The 17,617-nt window shown below is 49.1% G+C and overlaps 1 protein-coding gene across 25 annotated transcripts in view; it reads left to right on the top strand.

Annotated features, from left to right (window-relative positions):
- The window catches only part of EIF4G3 (eukaryotic translation initiation factor 4 gamma 3), a 156,250-nt gene that overhangs the window by 46,175 nt on the left and 92,458 nt on the right, over nt 1-17,617 (top strand). For 16 of the 25 annotated variants that reach the window (XR_012583955.1, XM_074560530.1, XM_074560536.1 and 13 more), the window contains exons 2-3: nt 42-117; nt 7,792-7,935. Coding sequence is in view for 22 of the 25 variants with exons in the window: in XM_074560530.1 (XP_074416631.1) it covers nt 42-117; nt 7,792-7,935 (220 nt within the window). In the remaining 3 variants the exon portion in view is untranslated. Of the gene's footprint in view, nt 1-41; nt 118-7,791; nt 7,936-9,742; nt 9,885-17,617 lie in introns of those variants that run through there. The other 9 variants (XM_074560532.1, XM_074560542.1, XM_074560543.1 and 6 more) reach the window with 3 other exon arrangements.

Below are 17,617 nucleotides of genomic sequence, written 5' to 3' on the forward strand. Positions count from 1 at the left end.
CCACCCTTCCGCCTTGTTTTCCTTAACCTGTTGCCTTGCAGGATCCCCCGAGGTCCTGTCCAGCAGCCCCTCGAGGATCGGATCTTCACTCCCACCGTCTCCGCTGTGTACAGCACCGTGAGTATCTGCGCAGGGCCCTGCCGCTGCCGGCAGTCTTGCTTTTGAAAGGAGCGGGTTTTCCGAGCGTAAGGAAATGGCAGGGCTTTTTAAAAAACCGATACATTTAATAAGCATGCAATTTAAAAAACATACAATTTAAAAAATGCAAATTTTTTGCCTCCTAAAATAAATGATGCTGGATGAGGACGACCTTTTTTGCTGCATGTGAGTAGGAAAAAAAAGTCTTGGGGTTTTTGGGCCTGTTCGTTTTTTTCATTAAATATCTATAGCTTTATTTAGCCGATATGGGTTTTCCTAACAGAGTTTCACCTGAGTAAAAACGTTACTGGCCGTAACTTCAGTCTGTTGGCTCCATCTCTTTCCTCCTGCGTCTCGAAGGCTGGTTTCTTGGAGCGTGTCTTAGTGGCTGCACGTTTCTAATAGTTTTCTTATCGGAAAAACAATCAACGAAGAGTCGTTCTTCACGTGAAACATTCCATTACGCAGGGGAAGAAATGTTTCGCTTGTAGATGGAGTATTTGGGGTAGGTGCTGGTGGCTCGCTGTCCCGTATGTTTGTTTTTAAAGCTTGGTTATCGAGGAAATTTAGCTTAGAAACCTCGCGATGTTTATTTGGGAACGTATGATATCGTTTTCCTTTTATTCCTTTCTTTATTTCCAATGGTGATAGCTGGAAGCCCGGTGTTATTTATATGCTTTGCTAAATCAGCACAGCCCTCGGAAAAGTAATATTTTGCTTTTCCGGTGGGATAGCGCAAATATTTTTTTTAATGCCAAAAAAGACACTTTTAAGCTGCTCTTTTAATTATTTGGAAAACAGGAAGAAAAGCTGTAGATGGGAGAAATACAGTGAATTTTATGCGGTAACATAAGCTGCTTATAGAAAAACATAAGCTGTTTTTCTATAAAAAACGAGGGTTTTTTCCTTCCCCCTATTTGCGTGAATAGCTGCCGAGGGGGTTATCAGCTCCGTCTCCTCCAGACGCGGAGTCCGGCTCTGGAGCACCTTTGGCCCCTTCCTTTTTTGGGCCGTAGAGCAGAGTTTTTTGTGACGGCCTCTTCCAGCGGGGAGAAGCCGTGCAAAGCCGAGCTTTGGGTAGGATGAAGCGCAGAAGTGCCGTCCCGCGCCCGTCAGACCGGGGAAGGCAGAGCCTCGGGGGTAGGTCCCTTGACCAGGGATGACCTGGTGGGCGGCAAAGGCTGGGCTACCACTCTGTCGGGGCTGAAGGTGCCGAGGTTTGTGGCTTTGACAGCAGCGCATCGACACGCTCCAGCGGCCGACCGGTTTTTGATTATTTTTGCTAGCTCTCTCCTCAGTAGCACATGCACACCTATGTGTGTGTATCTACATTCACGGGCAAAAAAAAAAACCAAACCCAAAAGAACATAAACGTACAAACAGTTGTACTAAATAATTCAGTCTATATTATCCTTTATACACCCCATACAACACTTAAAAACCACTTTAAAAATGTCTGAATTCCTTCTGGGGGGGAAAAAAGAAGGTTCTTTTTTTCTATTCTTTCCTCCAAAGACATAATTCAGATGCCTGTAGGAAAATATGACTGTAAAAAAAATTTAAATTAATGTAAAATATAAAAGTAACTGTGAAGGATGACCTAAAATAGCTTTTTCAGCGTGGAAAAAATACCACTCCTTGATATGTTACTCCCAGCCCTGGCTTCTATTCCCGTATCTTGGTTTTAGGCTTTAAGAAGACACAAGTTTGAAAGAAAATGTCATGCTTTAGGGAAAGGAGAGAGATTTCTCGGCTGGGTTCCTTTCGAGCTGCTGTTCGAAGCCCTTGGCAGATTGCAAATTCAGAGTAAGTCCTAGGAAAAATGAATTAGGAGGGAAGAGGCAGATGATGGGAGGTCCCTGACAAATTCATTCATCGTAGGTCTCTGATTTATTACGTTAGTAACGGCATCGTGTATTTAAGGTCTGGGTTTGCAACAAACAGGTCATTTTGTAGTTTATGGTTTTTATGTGTAGCTTGTCTAGATCTTACAGAAGTCGCGTAGTACAGAGGTACGGAAGAGAGCACCGTCTTCGGTGCCCAGGGGCTGCTTTGTCACTTCCACCTTTTATTTGCCCGGTCATCGTACGTGGGTTTCCACAGGGATTACACATCGCAGTTTCCAAATCCGTGTATTTTAGTGGAGGAGGGCTGGGGTGGGGGGAGATCTGTGGTCCCATACCTCCGCGTGGTGACTCTCAGCTCCTCGGGGTCTTCCCCGTAGGTTACAGTACGTCACGCGTGGGGTGGGAGGGCAAGTCATTGCAGATATGGGGCAACCCACACAGGAAACCACTAGTTTTAGTTAGACAAAGATGAAAAATAATTCGGTTATCCCTTCCATGCCCTTCCACGTTTATTATCAGCCCCTCAATTGCACATTCCCGAGCTCTTTTTTTTTTTTTTTTTTTTTTTTTTCCAGAACTACGTGCTGCTTGCCAAAAATAGGAAGGGAAAATCATGTGGCTTTTGCTATGAGTCCCAATAATCCCCCCTGAAATAAAACCAGGGGAACATGTTTTCCCGTCGGGCAGAGACAGGGGGAGAGGAAGGGGCAAAGTGCGATTTCTCAGATGAAACGAAGTTCGTCCGAGAGCTTGGAGATGCTCAAAATCCCCAACAAACCATTGGCAGAACCTCTTTCCCCATGAAATCATACTGGTATTAAAGACGCCTAACCTTGCCATGTAACATCGTCATTTATTTTATATAACGTACTGTAGAAAATGCTGATATTTGGTAGGTTGGGTTTTGTTTGTTTTTTTTTTTTTTTTAATAAATCCATCAGTAGAATTATTTGAAAGCAAATCGCAGTTAGAAATAATGGTTTGAGCGGACTTATCTCGTAAAAATTTCCCCTCCTCGATAAAGGAGGATGCCACATTTGGATGTGAAGATGTGGGGTTTGTCCTGTAAGCAGCTTCTTGCCTGGTGTTTCCTAATTCCTCATACTGCAAGAAATGAATGCAGTTACTTTTACATCTGCTGTAGGATCCCAAACCCGTGGAATCTGGAAGGGGGAATGGAAGAAGGAGGAAATTTTGTTTCTGTTGTAAAATACTGCAAAGAAATATATTCAAGGAAGCTTTTAGGCTTGGAGGTGGAGGGCAAAGACATTGACTTCTAACAGAGAGGGAGCTGCACCGCTGGTGACCTGACATAGCGGAGGCCACGGTGTGTGCCCGCGCCCAGGGTGACGGGGGCTGAGCTCTGCTGGGAACAAAATTAGTAGGGAGAAATGATCAGAGGCAGACGTGCTCCTCAAATTCAGCATGAGGCATGAGCTGGGAATCGGATCAGAAAAACAGCTGAGTTAACGTATGTCTGATTCTCACATAAAGAGCCTTTTTTGGCAGATGGCGGTGGAGGTTCGTAGCAGCGTTAACACGTGAGCTCAAGCGCTGAAGCTTTGGACCAAAACTACTTTGGGATAAACTTTTTCCAGCTAAGGAACAACATCGACTCCTGGATGTGAACACTTTGGAAGGGAGCGTTAAAGCGATGTACGAGTTAGCCGAGCAGTGCGTGTGGGGCGGTCGGGGGTCGCCTCGAGCAGAGTTTCTGTAGCCCGGTTAGATCCGACGCTGGGTTCAAATTCTCCGTGTTCGTTGCAATCTCGACGTGTCCTTTTGGAGCAGATACCGCCTCGCGTCAGGTTGCCCAACTGATGGCAAGGAAGGTAATGGGAAAGAGAGGTGTTGAAGAACCTGCTTGCCCCACATTTTCATTGACTAAGGTTTGACTCCATCATTGGCTTCTTTGGGGGTTCGTTTGGTGGCTTTTTCCCCCACGGCATGCCCGTTGGTGACCCCCTGCTAATTTCACGCCCAGCAGAGGTGCTGTGATTTGCCTTTGTGTCCTTTAAAGGGATCTTCCTGCCACGGAGAGAAGGCTGTCGAGAAGAGCTTAGGGAGGATTAGCTGCTCCGGCCGCCCTGTGCTTAAAGGGAAGGCTCCGGGTCAGGAGGCCGACCCCTGCCCGGGGAGGCTGCGAGGGGGATGCTCCGTTCCCGGGATGCTGGCAGCGCTGCTTGGAAGCTGTTTTGCAGCAGCCCGAGCAAATAAATTGAATGCTGGAAATAAAGACGTTCTGTCCAAGTCTGAACCCTTTTTTTTTTTTTTTTTTTTTTTTTAAATTGTTTAGGAAGAGAGCAGTTCTTAATGATAAACTCTTGTCCCCGTCATCGAGGGATTTTTGTGGCGTGCTCTATCCATTCTGATCTAACCTCAAAGTTTCACGGATACGACTGTGTATCCGAAATTTAGGTAATTGGAGGGGGAAGAATAATCAAAAACTTGTGAAAGATGCTAAACGCCAAAGATTTAATCTCAAAAGGCAAAGAGAGAATTCCAGCCTGAGTTTTATTTCGTGGTTCATTCATTATTTCCTTTAAAACACAAGCTTAAGGCTTCTGGAAAGCTAAAGTTAGCCTCTTGCTGCTCAGTTAAGGAAGGAAGGAAGTGATGCCCTAGCAAATTAACATGTAATTTTGTGTATACGTTTTTAGGAGAATCATTTAACCTCTAGATGTAAGAGGGATATTTGCTTCCGTAAGACCAAGTTTATGTTCTGCACAATCCCATTGAATAAGCAGAAAACCAAACCTCGGGCGCTGTGAGGGCAAACATCCCATAACACAAACGATGAGCTGGTGGAGTCCCTCCCTGCTTGATTTTTATAAAAATTAGTGAATAAATGCACAAATTCAGCAAGCTTGTCTTCCTTTATCACCTGTTAACATTCAAGTCTGTATCTTGTATTTCGGTTTATGTGCGAGTAGTTGGTCGTAGGAGCCAAGAGGAAGGTGCAGAAATACCCACGCTGCCGCAGCTGGCGTGCCCGGCGCTCACTGCCTCTGCTGAGCGCAGCTCATCTTTTCGGAGGGTCCATCTTTTCGGGCTTGGCTAATGGTGGGAAGCGCGGTCGGGTCAACAGTAGACTGCCATCAGATACTGTCTGAGTGCGTTGTTGTCAAAGTATCAAGATGGTATGATTTTACGATCGTTCTGTTGCCTTAATTAGGCTTTCAAAGCAAATTTAGAATCATAGAATAGAATCATAGAATCGTTTTGGTTGGAAGAGACCTTCAAGATCATCAAGTGCAACCGTTAACCCAACGCTGCCAAACCCACCACTGACCCGTGTCCCTCAGCACCACGTCTGCCCGGCTTGTAAATCCCTCCAGGGATGGTGATTCCACCCACTGCCCTGGGCAGCCTGTTCCAATGCTTGACAACCCTTTTGGTGAAGAAATTTTTCCTAATATCCATCCTAAACCTCCCCTGGCGCAACTTGAGGCCGTTTCCACTTGTCCCCTCGACTGTTCCTTGGGAGAAGAGCCCGACCGCCCCTGGCTACCCCCTCCTTTCAGGGAGCTGTAGAGAGCGAGAAGGTCTCCCCTCAGCCTCCTCTTCTCCAGGCTGAACACCCCCAGCTCCCTCAGCCGCTCCTCATGAGACTTGTGCTCCAGACCCCTCACCAGCTCCATCGCCCTTCTCTGGACACGCTCCAGCCCCTCAGTGTCTCTTTTGTGGTGAGGGGCCCAAAAGTGGACACAGCCCTCGCGGTGGGGCCTCACCAGTGCCGGGTAGAGGGGGACGGTCACTGCCCCACTCCTGCTGGCCACACTGTTCCTGACACGGGCCAGGGTGCTGGTGGCCTTTTTAGTAGGTCCAGACCTGCGTCTGTGATGGATCTGCTCCTTGTCTGCTGCACTGCACGAGGATGTCCCATGGACCACCATTCCCACGGCTGCACAGCTTTCCTTTCCAGATTCAGAGCAGCGTTCCTTGCAGTCTTTAATTAGCCTCCAACCTGGGTTATTTGCGTGTTTTAATTTCCGAAGAGGACTGCGGAATGCTCACACTAGCCTGGGATATTATTAGTGCCTCTGTCCCTCTTGTCAAAAGTCCGTGTGGACTTGGGCGCTGGTGGAGATCAGAGGATGTCGGATGGCTCCGGCCTTGGTTGGAACAGTGTGTGCTCGTACGCGTGGGGAGATGACAGCCGGCAGTGTTTGAGGTACCACAGCTATTGCAAAATAACCTCTTTTTCTCCCCAAGAAGCCACATTGAAGGAGACATCTTGGTGCTGAGTACGCACTCAACCTACTGATGGGGTTGTTTAGATGAATTATTTCCCTGTATTTTGTGTTGCTTTTGCTTCCCTCTCCCCCCCGCCCTTAACTGCGTTTTTTGATATCCATCATGATACGTAGCCGCTTCTAAGCACTGGCTGCGGCTCGATTGACACGACGAGTCTTTCAGGGTTGTCTTAGGAGTCACGTAGGAGACTTCGATTTTCTTGGGGATGGGACGTGGAAAGTTTTACGCTGGTTTGCATTCAGCCGATGGAGGCTGTGCGCGCGCACCTGCCACGCTAGATCAGCCAGAAGAGATTATTCCCCCCTGGGGAAGGGGAGGATCCAGCTGGGGACAGCGGATGAGGTTCTCTGCCTTGACCCACCCTTCCCTCCGACGAGCACAAGGGCTCTGTACATCTTCCCCCAGCGGACGGTCCTGGACCGTTTCCCAGCCTGGAGGAATTGCACGTGGCGCTTCTCGCTGCCGGTGCAGCTGGTTTAGTGGTTTAGGTAACGCAACGGCGGCATCGATACCGGGAGGGCAGTAAAACGACGTGGGAAAAAGCATTTGGTCATGAACTCTGTAACTTTTGCTGGCTTGGAGCTTGGTGCTAATACTTCGTTGGAGAACCAAGGGTTTCCTTCTGCCTCCTTTGCCAGTTTCGGGAAAAAATATATATATACACACATGGATCTGCCTACGCAGCGGCAACATCCCCTTCTAGGCATTGCCTGTGTTGGGCTTTTCAGCGCCCGTAGCGACGTGGGGCTTTTCAGCAAGCAAAATACAGGTCTGGGAAAAAGTCGGTGAGAAGGGAGTGGAAAAATGTCATCGTGGTGAATTCCTGGGGGCTGTCACCCAGCGGTTATGCTATACTTTATTTTCCTCTGATTCTCTGTTTTTGTTTTTTTTCCCCACTATAACGACTGTATAAAGTATATCTAATACACTTCCGTCATGGAGATAGTACAGTGGAGCAAGTATATGTGCCGTGAATATATTTTACAATGTTTTTCTTACTGTGTTTTAATTGGTGATTTTTTATAGAAGCTGAGAAAGGAGGTAATTGCGTGCAAGGGTTGCTTTGGCATTTCATTCTTTGCTCGTGGCCAGGCCTTCAGATAACAGGGCCTCTGTGCGGTCCTGGTTTTCCTTTTTGGAGGGGGGAGTATGCAGGTTTCCCCCTTCGTTTTTTGTCGCTGGTAACGCGTATCCCTTTGCAACGTCACCATATTGTTTGATCTTGGTGTTTCCATTATTGGTTATAATGGAAAGATCAGAAGATCCCAGGCCTGAAGTCAAAGGGATATTGCAAAGCAAGACCAGGGCGGTAAAACCCATCCAGTTCCTAGACATTTCCACCAGTGACTCCAGCTCCTGCTCTGACTTTTTCATCCTTCCTCACTTTCCTGAATCATATAAACAGTTAACATGATAGTACAGCATTTCACTTAGCTAAATATATATATTATTTTACATAGCTATATAAAGATGCTGCTAGCTGCTTTCTTAAAAATAAGATGACAGTATCTCTGCAGACTGGATTACTAATGTTATGTTTTACTAACAGTTTATCTCCACACAGGTAACACAAGTAGCAAGACAACCGGGTCCTCCTGCCCCATCCCCTTACACTGCACATGAAATAAATAAGGGACACCCAAATCTTGCTGCAACGCCACCGGGACATGCGTCGTCCCCTGGGCTTTCGCAGGTAAGACCCAGCCTTGGAGCAGAGCGTTCCCAGCTTCCCTCTTTTCCTTTCGCCCGATTCTCAGCTTTGCTGCTCAAAATTGGACATAGCCGTCGTGTCTGTGTCACCGGTGTATAAAACTTGGTTAACGAATAGTGTCTTTATGCGGCTGGAGCCTCGCAGTGACATGTAGGTAGCGCTCAGGTTTATTAGGCATCAGTTCGTTGTTGGTTCTGTAACAGAAACTAAAAGCACCTTGAAAAACGATAGGGAATACTCACGAGGACTGTGCTTTGCCGTTGGGTCAGGCTGCTTTGGGGCACTTCAAATGCCATAAAAGTGCCCCACGTCCTCTGTTTAGGGATGTTCCATTTCGGATATTTTCTACAGGACGCTGCAACTCCGTCATTCTGCTAAGAAGTGGGGCAGTAAAACGAATGCTAATAAAAGGAACGAGACAAAGGACTGATTACGAAAAAAGTACAGAAGAAGAGATAAACAGGAGTTATAATAAGAATGGAGAAATAGCGTTTAGTAAGATATGTGGAATAAATTGGTCTTTTTGTAGTCTTTATTAGATGAATATTCTACAGGGTTGATGTGAGGGTGGAGGAGCTTATCTTAAAAAAGGAAGGGGCAAAAGAGACGGGTAATGGGGCACAGAAAGAGAAGATAAAAGTTACCGGATTGGGGAAAGTGGGACACGTAAAAGCATTGAGGTTTTGAGATAGAGGAAAGCCTTTTGTTTCATTTGCTCTTATTTAATTTCTACTTGTTTGAATAAATGAGATAAAGCAGGAAGGCGCGAGCAGGTTGGCTGTTAAGGAGCGCGGGTTCCCTGTGAAGGAGAGGTTCAGCGGGGAGGCAGGACGGGGAGCGGGGACGGGCTGTGCCCTGCGGCGAGGGGACGGCCCAGCCACGAGCCCGTCGCCGCGCTGGGAAAAGGCAGGTTTTCTTGTCCTCCTGCCGGCCTCTTTAATTCGGACAAAACATTAAACTGCAGCTGACCTTTTAGACTAGGAGATGCGTGAAAACAAATAAGGTCGCGTAAGGAACACGTCACCTTAATATTACGCGTTCGAGATAAAACTTGGTGGGAAAACTGGAAACCTGCGGTCGTGTTTGAAAATGTGCGAGTGCTCATCCTTTACGGAGTGGGAAATTAGAAGCCGAGGTATCTGTTCAGGGTCGCAAGAAGCTTGCCGGCGTTAGGCAGCGGGCTGGGAGCCGTTTCTCGCGCTCCTGCGGCGCGGTTGTTGGAAAGGAAGGCTCTGGGTTGAAGGCTGAGCCTCACGCGGCAGAGGGAGGACGGCGCAGGGTTGCAGAACAAACCTTAAGACGTTGTCTGGCTTGTGTCACGTATCAAGAAATTCATTCCTGGTAAACCTCATCAATAGAGGGAAGCTAATCATGTGGCAGATAAGAGGGGAAGAAAGAGAACATTCTAGCCAGCCTCTTTAAAAAAAAAAATATATTCTAATCAAGGGTGGATTTTTTTTGGTTTTTTTTTTTTTTTTCTTCCCTTAATATTTTCCTGTTGAGTCAGTGCATACGTAGAGCGCGGGCTCTGTGCCAAAGCAGCCCTCCAGCCGGCCGGGAAAGCGCTCGTTTCCTGTTCTGCTGGCTCTTATCGCCTTGGAAATGAGCGGCAGATTGTGTCACCCCGATGCCGCCGGTAGGAGCGGTTTGACCTTACGTCCTCCATGTCAGCTGAGGATCCTCCAGGGCTCCGGCGAGATATTTGTCCTCTGACTGCGTGGGGCTGGCCCTTGTGTGCTTAGCGAGAGACAGAAAAAGCACGATCCAAGGCTCTGAGGCAGGCGAAGCGTCGGTCATTGCGCTCTTTTGGGACTGGAGGGGAGTGAGGTGTGGGGAGCTTTCCCTGGGGGATTCCTACGGAGCTGGGATTCGGTAGCAAAGCGACGAAAATAATGGTTTCTGTTCATTCACAGCGTCTGCTCGCTTCTCAGGTATTGTTGTCACTCTTGCGTTGTCCCATCAGTTGACCCCTCTCATTGCAGCTGGAGGTGACGGTGAAGAGTTCAACTGGAAGTGCCTGCGCTTGGGACGCTTCCACCAGTGAGGCTTGAAAGGGGTTTGAGGCTCTTGACATAAATGGTTACAGGGTTCCCCGTCCTCAGAGGAAGTTTTCCAAACCCTTGACCTGTTACAGGTTTGGGTAAACTTCAAGGTGTTTTTTGTTTTGTTTTGTTTTGTTTTTTTATTTTATTTAACACTAGAATTCTGAGTATTCTTATGTATATCTCACATCGGCCCCTGTCAGGTGTTGAGTTTCGGTGTTATATTACGGTAAGAAATTCCCCAGCTGAGCGGAGCGCTGGATGAAAGTATTCCCTTCTCATCGCCTCCATCATTTTGCTCCTGTGGGTTTCCCTGAATGCCCTCTTGTGCTCGCGTTCAAAAACAAGGCGAGTGGAAGTTTCCGATTTCCAGACTACTTGTAGCTTTGTGAACTTCTATCGGGACGTCATTTATTTATTTTCTTTTAGGTAAACAAGCAAAACCCTTTAAGTCTCTCAGAACTTGGAAGTTTTTTCCGTGCTGTAATTGTTCTTTGTGTCTGATTCTTGAACCCCTTAAACCCCGGCTGTTTCCCTTTCGAGATAAAGGCACCCGAGCTGCCGTGGTGCTCTGATGAGTGGTTTATTACTGATTTCGTTAACAGCGATAGGACCCTTCACAAACTGCTCTGTACCTTAACAGCCCGCGCGACGCTGGGGACTGAACGCCCAACAAAGGTTGTCTTTGCGTTTGTCCAGTCGTGCCTAACGCGTGTGTGTGGTTGTGCATGGCAAGGGGGGGTGTGTGTGCGTGTGCGCGCGTGTGTGCGTGTTCTTGATTTGACAGCGTAATTAAAAAGGTGAGGAAGCGACCACTTTGTCTGAATTAGAATCTGATTAAGTGGTCATTGATTTCTCCAGCAGAGTCGTGACTTCGTGAATGCTCGTGACGCTGCGTCTGTCCGAGGTAGGCAGTGCTGTTTAGGCAGCAGTGAATGAAATATTTACGTATGTTTTTGGGCTTCGGATGTCACTTAGGTCTAAAAATAATTTTGCTGGAGCGATAGAATATGTGTTACTTGTGTGGTCCCGAATCTCTCTTGAGCGCGAGCTGTCACTCCGGGGCTCAGCAGAGAGCTCGGCCCCTTGCTTTTATCTAATAAAAACATCTCGGCATCCCTCCTCTGGGGCGCAGAGTCGCTTTTACCCCTCCCTTCAGGTGGGGATGTTGCAGGAGCCGTGCTGCGGAGGAGAACGGAGTGCTTTCATCCATGCTGCCATTCCATAGTGCTCTCCTCGCCGTCCTGGCTGCTCTTAAAGCCGCCCGTTCCAGTAAGTCTGGATGGCAGGAGATGAGGTAATACGTTAAAACGCCGGGAAGTGATGAAAGGAACTGCTGTCCTTACCAACGCTCTGGGCACCGGACCGCTTCAAACCCCTGCGTGACGAGATGAAGCGTGGTGTGGCGTGTCCGTAAGAGAGCCTTTGGGAACGCCAGAGCAGGAGACGTAGGGGATATTTAGTGTCTCCTCTGGGAAGGAGTCAGGTGCAAACGTGTGTTGTACCTTCGTAGCTGCCTTTCCTTTCACTTTATTTAAATAACCAGAAACAGATGGTCGTGCGGTGCTGTGGTTTGGTGTCTTTTGCGCTTGTTCTTCTACCTTTTCCATTTGACTTAGCCAAAACACGAGGGAGGCTTGCTGTTCCGCTTCCTCCAGAGGCTTTTGTAACGACCAGCCTCTGGCACTTTGCTGCCCTTCACAATTAGTTTCTGCAGCGAAACGAGAAGAGTTTGGCGGCGCTGAGAAACGGTCCCACACCCCCGTCTCCGCAGCGAGAGACGGCGTTTCTGCTTCCCAAATTCCGGGGCCTTGAAATCATCCTGCTGCTCTCAGGAATGTGGTGAACTCCGCCGGCGTTGGGGAATGCGCAGCACATGTTGCTGCAGTGATGTTATGGCCAGATGTGGCCCCACGTACATAAAATTTCTTATTTTTGTTGTTCTTCGGGCGAAAGGGCCCCTCGTACAGGCTGGGAGAGGGGGGACGCGTCTCCTCTGCCTCCTCTCTTGGCTGGCAGGCTTCAGAAGTGGCTCCTTGAGAATATTGGCTATCTCAGCGCGCAGAGGAAAGGAGAAGTCAGTGAAAAAGGAGCACAGAAGTTTCTCCTTGGGCACGGCTACCGGGGCAAGTTAACCCTGAGAGGAGGTAGGGCATGGATGTGCAGCGTGGCCGGCACCGCGGGGTATCTGCTTGCCCCGAGCTCTCCCGTCCCGTGATGGACGTGAGGGTCCAGGGCAGGCAGAGAACCTTCACGCAGGCGGTTAACACAAAGCAGCTGAAACGCCGTAAATCTGCCCCCCTGCTCCGGCTTTACGTTACAGTAATTTACGGTGTAGCCGTGCCTTAAGGCGGGAATAATGAGAAAGCGGAGCTCTTCCAAACCAGCCGGGCTGGGGCTTGGGAGGAGGCAGCAGCAAAGTGCTTCCCTCTCTCCAGCGAGCGATGGAAAGAGGAGGAGGGGGCTCCTCCGGTTGTACCGTGCAGCGTGCGAAGCTCAGGGCGTCAGGAGGAGACGATTTCGTCCCTCCTCGTGACCTGGGAGTGTTTTGCAGGATCCCAGGGAACAAGTGCAGGGGGTTCTGGCGCCTGAGATGAAGCAGCAAGGGAGGGGAATGGTTTGGAAAAGACTCTTGGCTTTCTCCGCCTCAGCTTTAAACCTGTGGGCTCCCATGCGTGCGCTGAGGGATTCTTTTACTCCAGGACCACAGTGTGTAAGCACCGACCGACCGTGCTTGGAACAAACGGCCAGGAATTTCCTCTGCAATCAGGGAAAGCTTTAGCTCTCGTTAAGAGCACGCTGTGCACCGAGCAGAGCTTCGTGCCCACGGCTGCCTCTTGGGCTTAAAATGATGGAGTATCCGGTTAGTGGAGGACCCTGTGGCACCCACGGAGACCTTCCTCTGAAGCTGCTGTAGTTATTGCCAGCTGTGTTTAATAATTCTTTATTTCTAACAACGTCGAGATACGCCCGCAGAAAACAAAAGTACAGGAGAGCCGAGTTCTCAGGATGGCGGTGTACAGAGACCTTGACTTTTAGGTGGCTGATTTAAATCCAAAACAGATTGTACCAGCTGAAACTCGTTACCGTCTGGTTCGTTGCCTTAAGTGAAAAGAGTTTTGTGGTCTCGTTCTGGTCCTCAAAAATGTCACCAGCGCTAAATTAGCGTTTGTAATAGCGGTGAGACATTCCTTAGTACCTTAAGGTCTGGGGACGCGTGCCAGGACGCGGCGTCTGCATGCCATCTGTGGCGTGTGCACAGGCAATCCCCCAGCCCCTCGTTTCTTATCTTGGATCCTTTCTACGGGAGCCGGAACCCTGCTAGAACCATGCGGTTTATTCGGTACTTCCCTCCCATCCTTCACAGCCCGACTTAGATTGTAGACGCTTTTCATAAAACGAGGTTTATTAACGAAGTGGGTTGGAAGGAGGAATGTAATTTCATCGGAACCTCGCCCGTTGGTGCCCGGCGATAAGTCAGGTGCCCTGGGATGTCGCGGGAGTTACGACGGCTCATCCCTCCTCCTGGTTCGTGGCGTGTGAACTACGCATTATGCTCGTCTTCTCCCAGCTACTCCCCCATATCCCAGTCCGTGGAGACTTTGCTATGCGTAAAGTCAAATCATAAACCTCCACGGCCCCTGGAGTGCAAGGGGCTCCCTAATTTCGTCGTCTCGTTTGTACTTAGGCCCCATCCGTCACTTTCTGTGCTGGGAGAGCATCTTTTGTGGACGCCTTGGTTGGAGTCGCTTCTCCGAGCTTTGCAGGGAACTCTTCACCCCGAGAGCTTTTCCGTACAGGAACCTCCTTGTTTTATGTAAGGCGCCATTATAGCGGATTTCACGCCAATAAAAAAACACACAGAGTCCCGTAACTTGTAGAGCAGGTAGAGTTGTCAGTCGGGATGTTAATTAGCAGTTAATCGTCTTCGCAGACACAATGATGTGGACCCAGAATGGAAGATTAAACTTCTCCTTGTGTAAGTGGAGAAATCCGACCAAGGAAGAAGGTCGCACGTGCGTGCTGCCCCTCTTCTGCCTCCAAACAGCGGATCTCGGCGCCTTCGCTCTCCTGTCCGTACCAGATAACGCGGATAAAGAAAAATTTAAACAACAAACTCTTGATGCTGCTTTGTGGGCAAGAAACCTGCCTTCCAGAGACGTGCGTTAATGTCGCCTTCTGGGCGGTTCAAGGATCTGACCTCTCGTACTTCTCGCTTCTTTTCTTGCGCGCTTCTCTACATCCGGGTCGGGCTTCCTCGTGACGCGTATTGTGAATGCAGCTCACTAATTCTGAGCTTGCAGGAATACACGCCTGCAGGTGGAGATTTGGGAATGCGAGTTATTTAGTAGCTGATGAATCCAGGAGAAGCGTAATCTTCTTTTGGCTGTTGTGCTAAAGACCTGCTGGAAGTGCAGCTGAACTCTCTGTTTTGTAATAGGATTAGTAGGTTTTTGATGGGGTTAATAATGCTGGGAATATTTGCTCGTATAACGTATTTCATTCTTTTTGATTTATTGCTGTGTTTTTTACCTCCTTAGTCTGCATCTGGGCAAATCTGTGCTGGAAACGTAAAGCATGTCTGGGGCTCGGCACCTGCCGTGGGCGCCTTTCGGGCTTCGGGGGGCTTTTGTGGAGGGATGCTCCGCTCCGTGGGTGTCTTCGAATTCGGGGAGAGCAGCTGGGTGTAAGAGCTGCAAGTTTGCTGGTGGCACAAAGCCGGGGGGGGTGGCTGACACAGCAGGAGGCCGTGCCGCCATCCAGAGAGACCTGGACAGGCTGGAGAGTTGGGCGGTGAGGAACCTTATGGAATTCAACAAGGGCAAGTGCAGGGTGCGGCACCTGGGGAGGAATAACCCCCCACACCAGGACAGGTTGGGGGTGACCTGCTGGAGAGCAGCTCTGTGGGAAGAGACCTGGGAGTCCTGGGGAGCAACAGGGTGACCATGAGCCAGCGATGGGCCCTTGTGGCCAAGAAGGCCAATGGCATCCTGGGGGGCATCAAGAAGAGCGTGGCCAGCAGGTGGAGGGAGGTCATCCTCCCCCTCTGCTCTGCCCTGGGGAGGCCGCATCTGGAGCGCTGGGTCCAGTTCTGGGCTCCCCGGTTCCAGAAGGACGGGGAACTGCTGGAGAGGGGACAGCAAAGGGCTACCAAGGTGCTGAGGGGACTGGAACCCCTCTCTGATGAAGAAAGGCTGAGGGATTTGGGTCTCTTCAGTCTGGAAAAAAGACGGCTGAGGGGGGACCTTATCAACGCTGATAAATACTGAAAGGGGGGTGTCAGGAGGATGGGGCCAGGCTCTTCTCAGTGGTGCCCAGCGACAGGACAAGGGGTAACGGGCACAAACGTGACCATGGGAAGTTCCATCTCAACAGGAGGAGGAACTTCTTTGCTGTTAGGGTGGCAGAGCCCTGGCACAGGCTGCCCAGAGAGGTGGGGGAGTCTCCGTCTCTGGAGACATCCCAACCCCGCCTGGAGGCGTTCCTGTGCCACCTGCTGTGGGTGACCCTGCTCTGGCAGGGGGTGGGACAGGGTGATCTCCAGAGGTCCCTTCCCACCTTGCCAGTCTGGATTCTGTGAAAGGAGATCTGGGACGGTGGGGAAGGCGTAACGTAGCTTCAAATGACGATTAATGCTGTTAACTTTAATAATTATTTAACCTTGGAAACAGTTAACTTTCAAAAGGTACGATGTAGGTGGAATGAATGAAGTAGTTTTAAGATTTTTGAACTTAAGGCGGACTGGAAACAGCCTTTAATTTATTTATTTATTTATTTCCGAACAAGGAAAGAAAGAAAGAAAGAAAAATCTGTGCAATTTTATCACATCCATGTGCAAAGGAGGAATTGCAGCGCAAATGCCCAGTCTAGTTAGGACGAGGTCTGCTTGCCGACCTGCCCCCTCGCTGCTGCTGCTACTACGTTTTGCAGTGGAAGATTGCTTTGAGAGGCGTCTTTAGTACTTCTCCCTGTGGCCTTGTGTGCCCGGGGAGGGAAGTCAATGTGTTTTTTCTACTGCTGCTTGAAGCTTGCTCTTTCAGGAGTAGCCCTCGCCTGGCTCGGAGTCTTCCCTGGCCCGTCCGCCCTGCTGTAAAGGGAGTTATTGTGAGTACGAAAGCGCTCGCAGTAGTTGTCTTGGCCACAAAACGGCATCCTGGACGCACGACCGAGCGGAAGGCTTTTCTTCTGGCTTGTGATACTATTGTGAATCAAAAGCAGTTTTAAAATCGCCAGTAACTTGTGTCATTTTAACAGAAAATCAAACTCCTCCGTAGCTGTTTGAAAATTCCACAGACCCCTTTCTTCAGGACTTCCCTGTGCACATTTTCTGTTCTCGCAGTCCCGTGGACCGCGCTTTATTTTGGTGCTTTTCCGACTTTTACCGCTTGTGGAACCACATTTTTGTTCGTAAATATAAGACGACAAAATAATGCGAGGCGAGTTGCCATTTTCTTGTGCTTAATAATTTCTATTCTGGTATTCCTTCTGTAATAATACCTTCTGTTCCGTGCAGTTTAACGGATGTTTCTGTGCATGCTCCAGAAAACGCGTAGTTTCTTAAACAAACCCAACGTGTTGCAGAAGGCAGTATGTCCCAATAAACACCGAGGTCAGCCCAAAAGTCAGAGTTTTACACGGTCTGTATTTTAGAAATGTATAGGGCATAAAATATCCCTGCCACTAGATAAAACTGGGGAGAAGGAGCCCTTGACTTGCTGGAGTCCACCGTTAGCTGTGGTGCCAGCCTGGGGAACTGAAGAATCACCTCTGGAGGCGTTTCTCCCTTCAGTAGTGGGGACCTACCCAACAGGGTGAGGGTCTGAAGTCAATGAAGAGCGCGGTTCTCCTGCCAGCTGACGTCTCGGTGTGCTGCTTTTCTCTCAGGACACTAAAGGGTTTGATGGTTACGGAGCAGTAACTCCACTTTTGGCTCCTTGTAGCCTGCAAGGGCCGTGCCCACGTTCTCCAAAGATCCCTCCTCATGGTGCTCCTAAAAACCAGTAATTCATTTAGTTGCTATAAACTGTCTGAATTTGCACAAAGTTACACGCATTGGTGTTTCTTCAGTGTAATGCAGTAAAACTTGAACATTTTATCCGTTTGCTGCCATAGACTCATAAAGTGGTTGAGGTTGGAAGACACCTGGAGATCATCCAGTCCAAGTGCCTGCTGAAAGCAGGGTCAGCTAGAGCAGGACACTCCGGACCGTGTCCACTTGGCTTTTGAATATCTTCAAGAATGGAAACATCCCTGGTCTCTTCTCCCAAGGAACAGGCGACGGGACAAGAGGAAACGGCCTAAAGTTGCGCCAGGGCAGATTTAGGATGGATATTGAGAACAATTTCTTCACTGAAAGGGTCGTCAAGCATTGGAACGGGCTGCCCAGGACAGTGGTGGAGTCGCCATCCCTGGAGGGATTTAAAAGCTGGGCAGACGCGGTGCTGAGGGACACGGGGTAGCGGTGACTTGGCAGCGTTGGGTTGATGGTTGGACTTCATGATCTTGAAGGTCTCTTCCAACCAAAACGATTCTGTGGTTGTATCCTTAGAGACAGACAGAAGATGACAAGTTTTTTTGGAGCTTTTTGTTGGGTCGTGGAAGAAAGGCTCAAACTTGCTGCC

The sequence above is a fragment of the Larus michahellis genome, chromosome 16 (genome assembly GCF_964199755.1).
Source record: "Larus michahellis chromosome 16, bLarMic1.1, whole genome shotgun sequence".
Lineage (NCBI taxonomy): Eukaryota > Metazoa > Chordata > Aves > Charadriiformes > Laridae > Larus > Larus michahellis.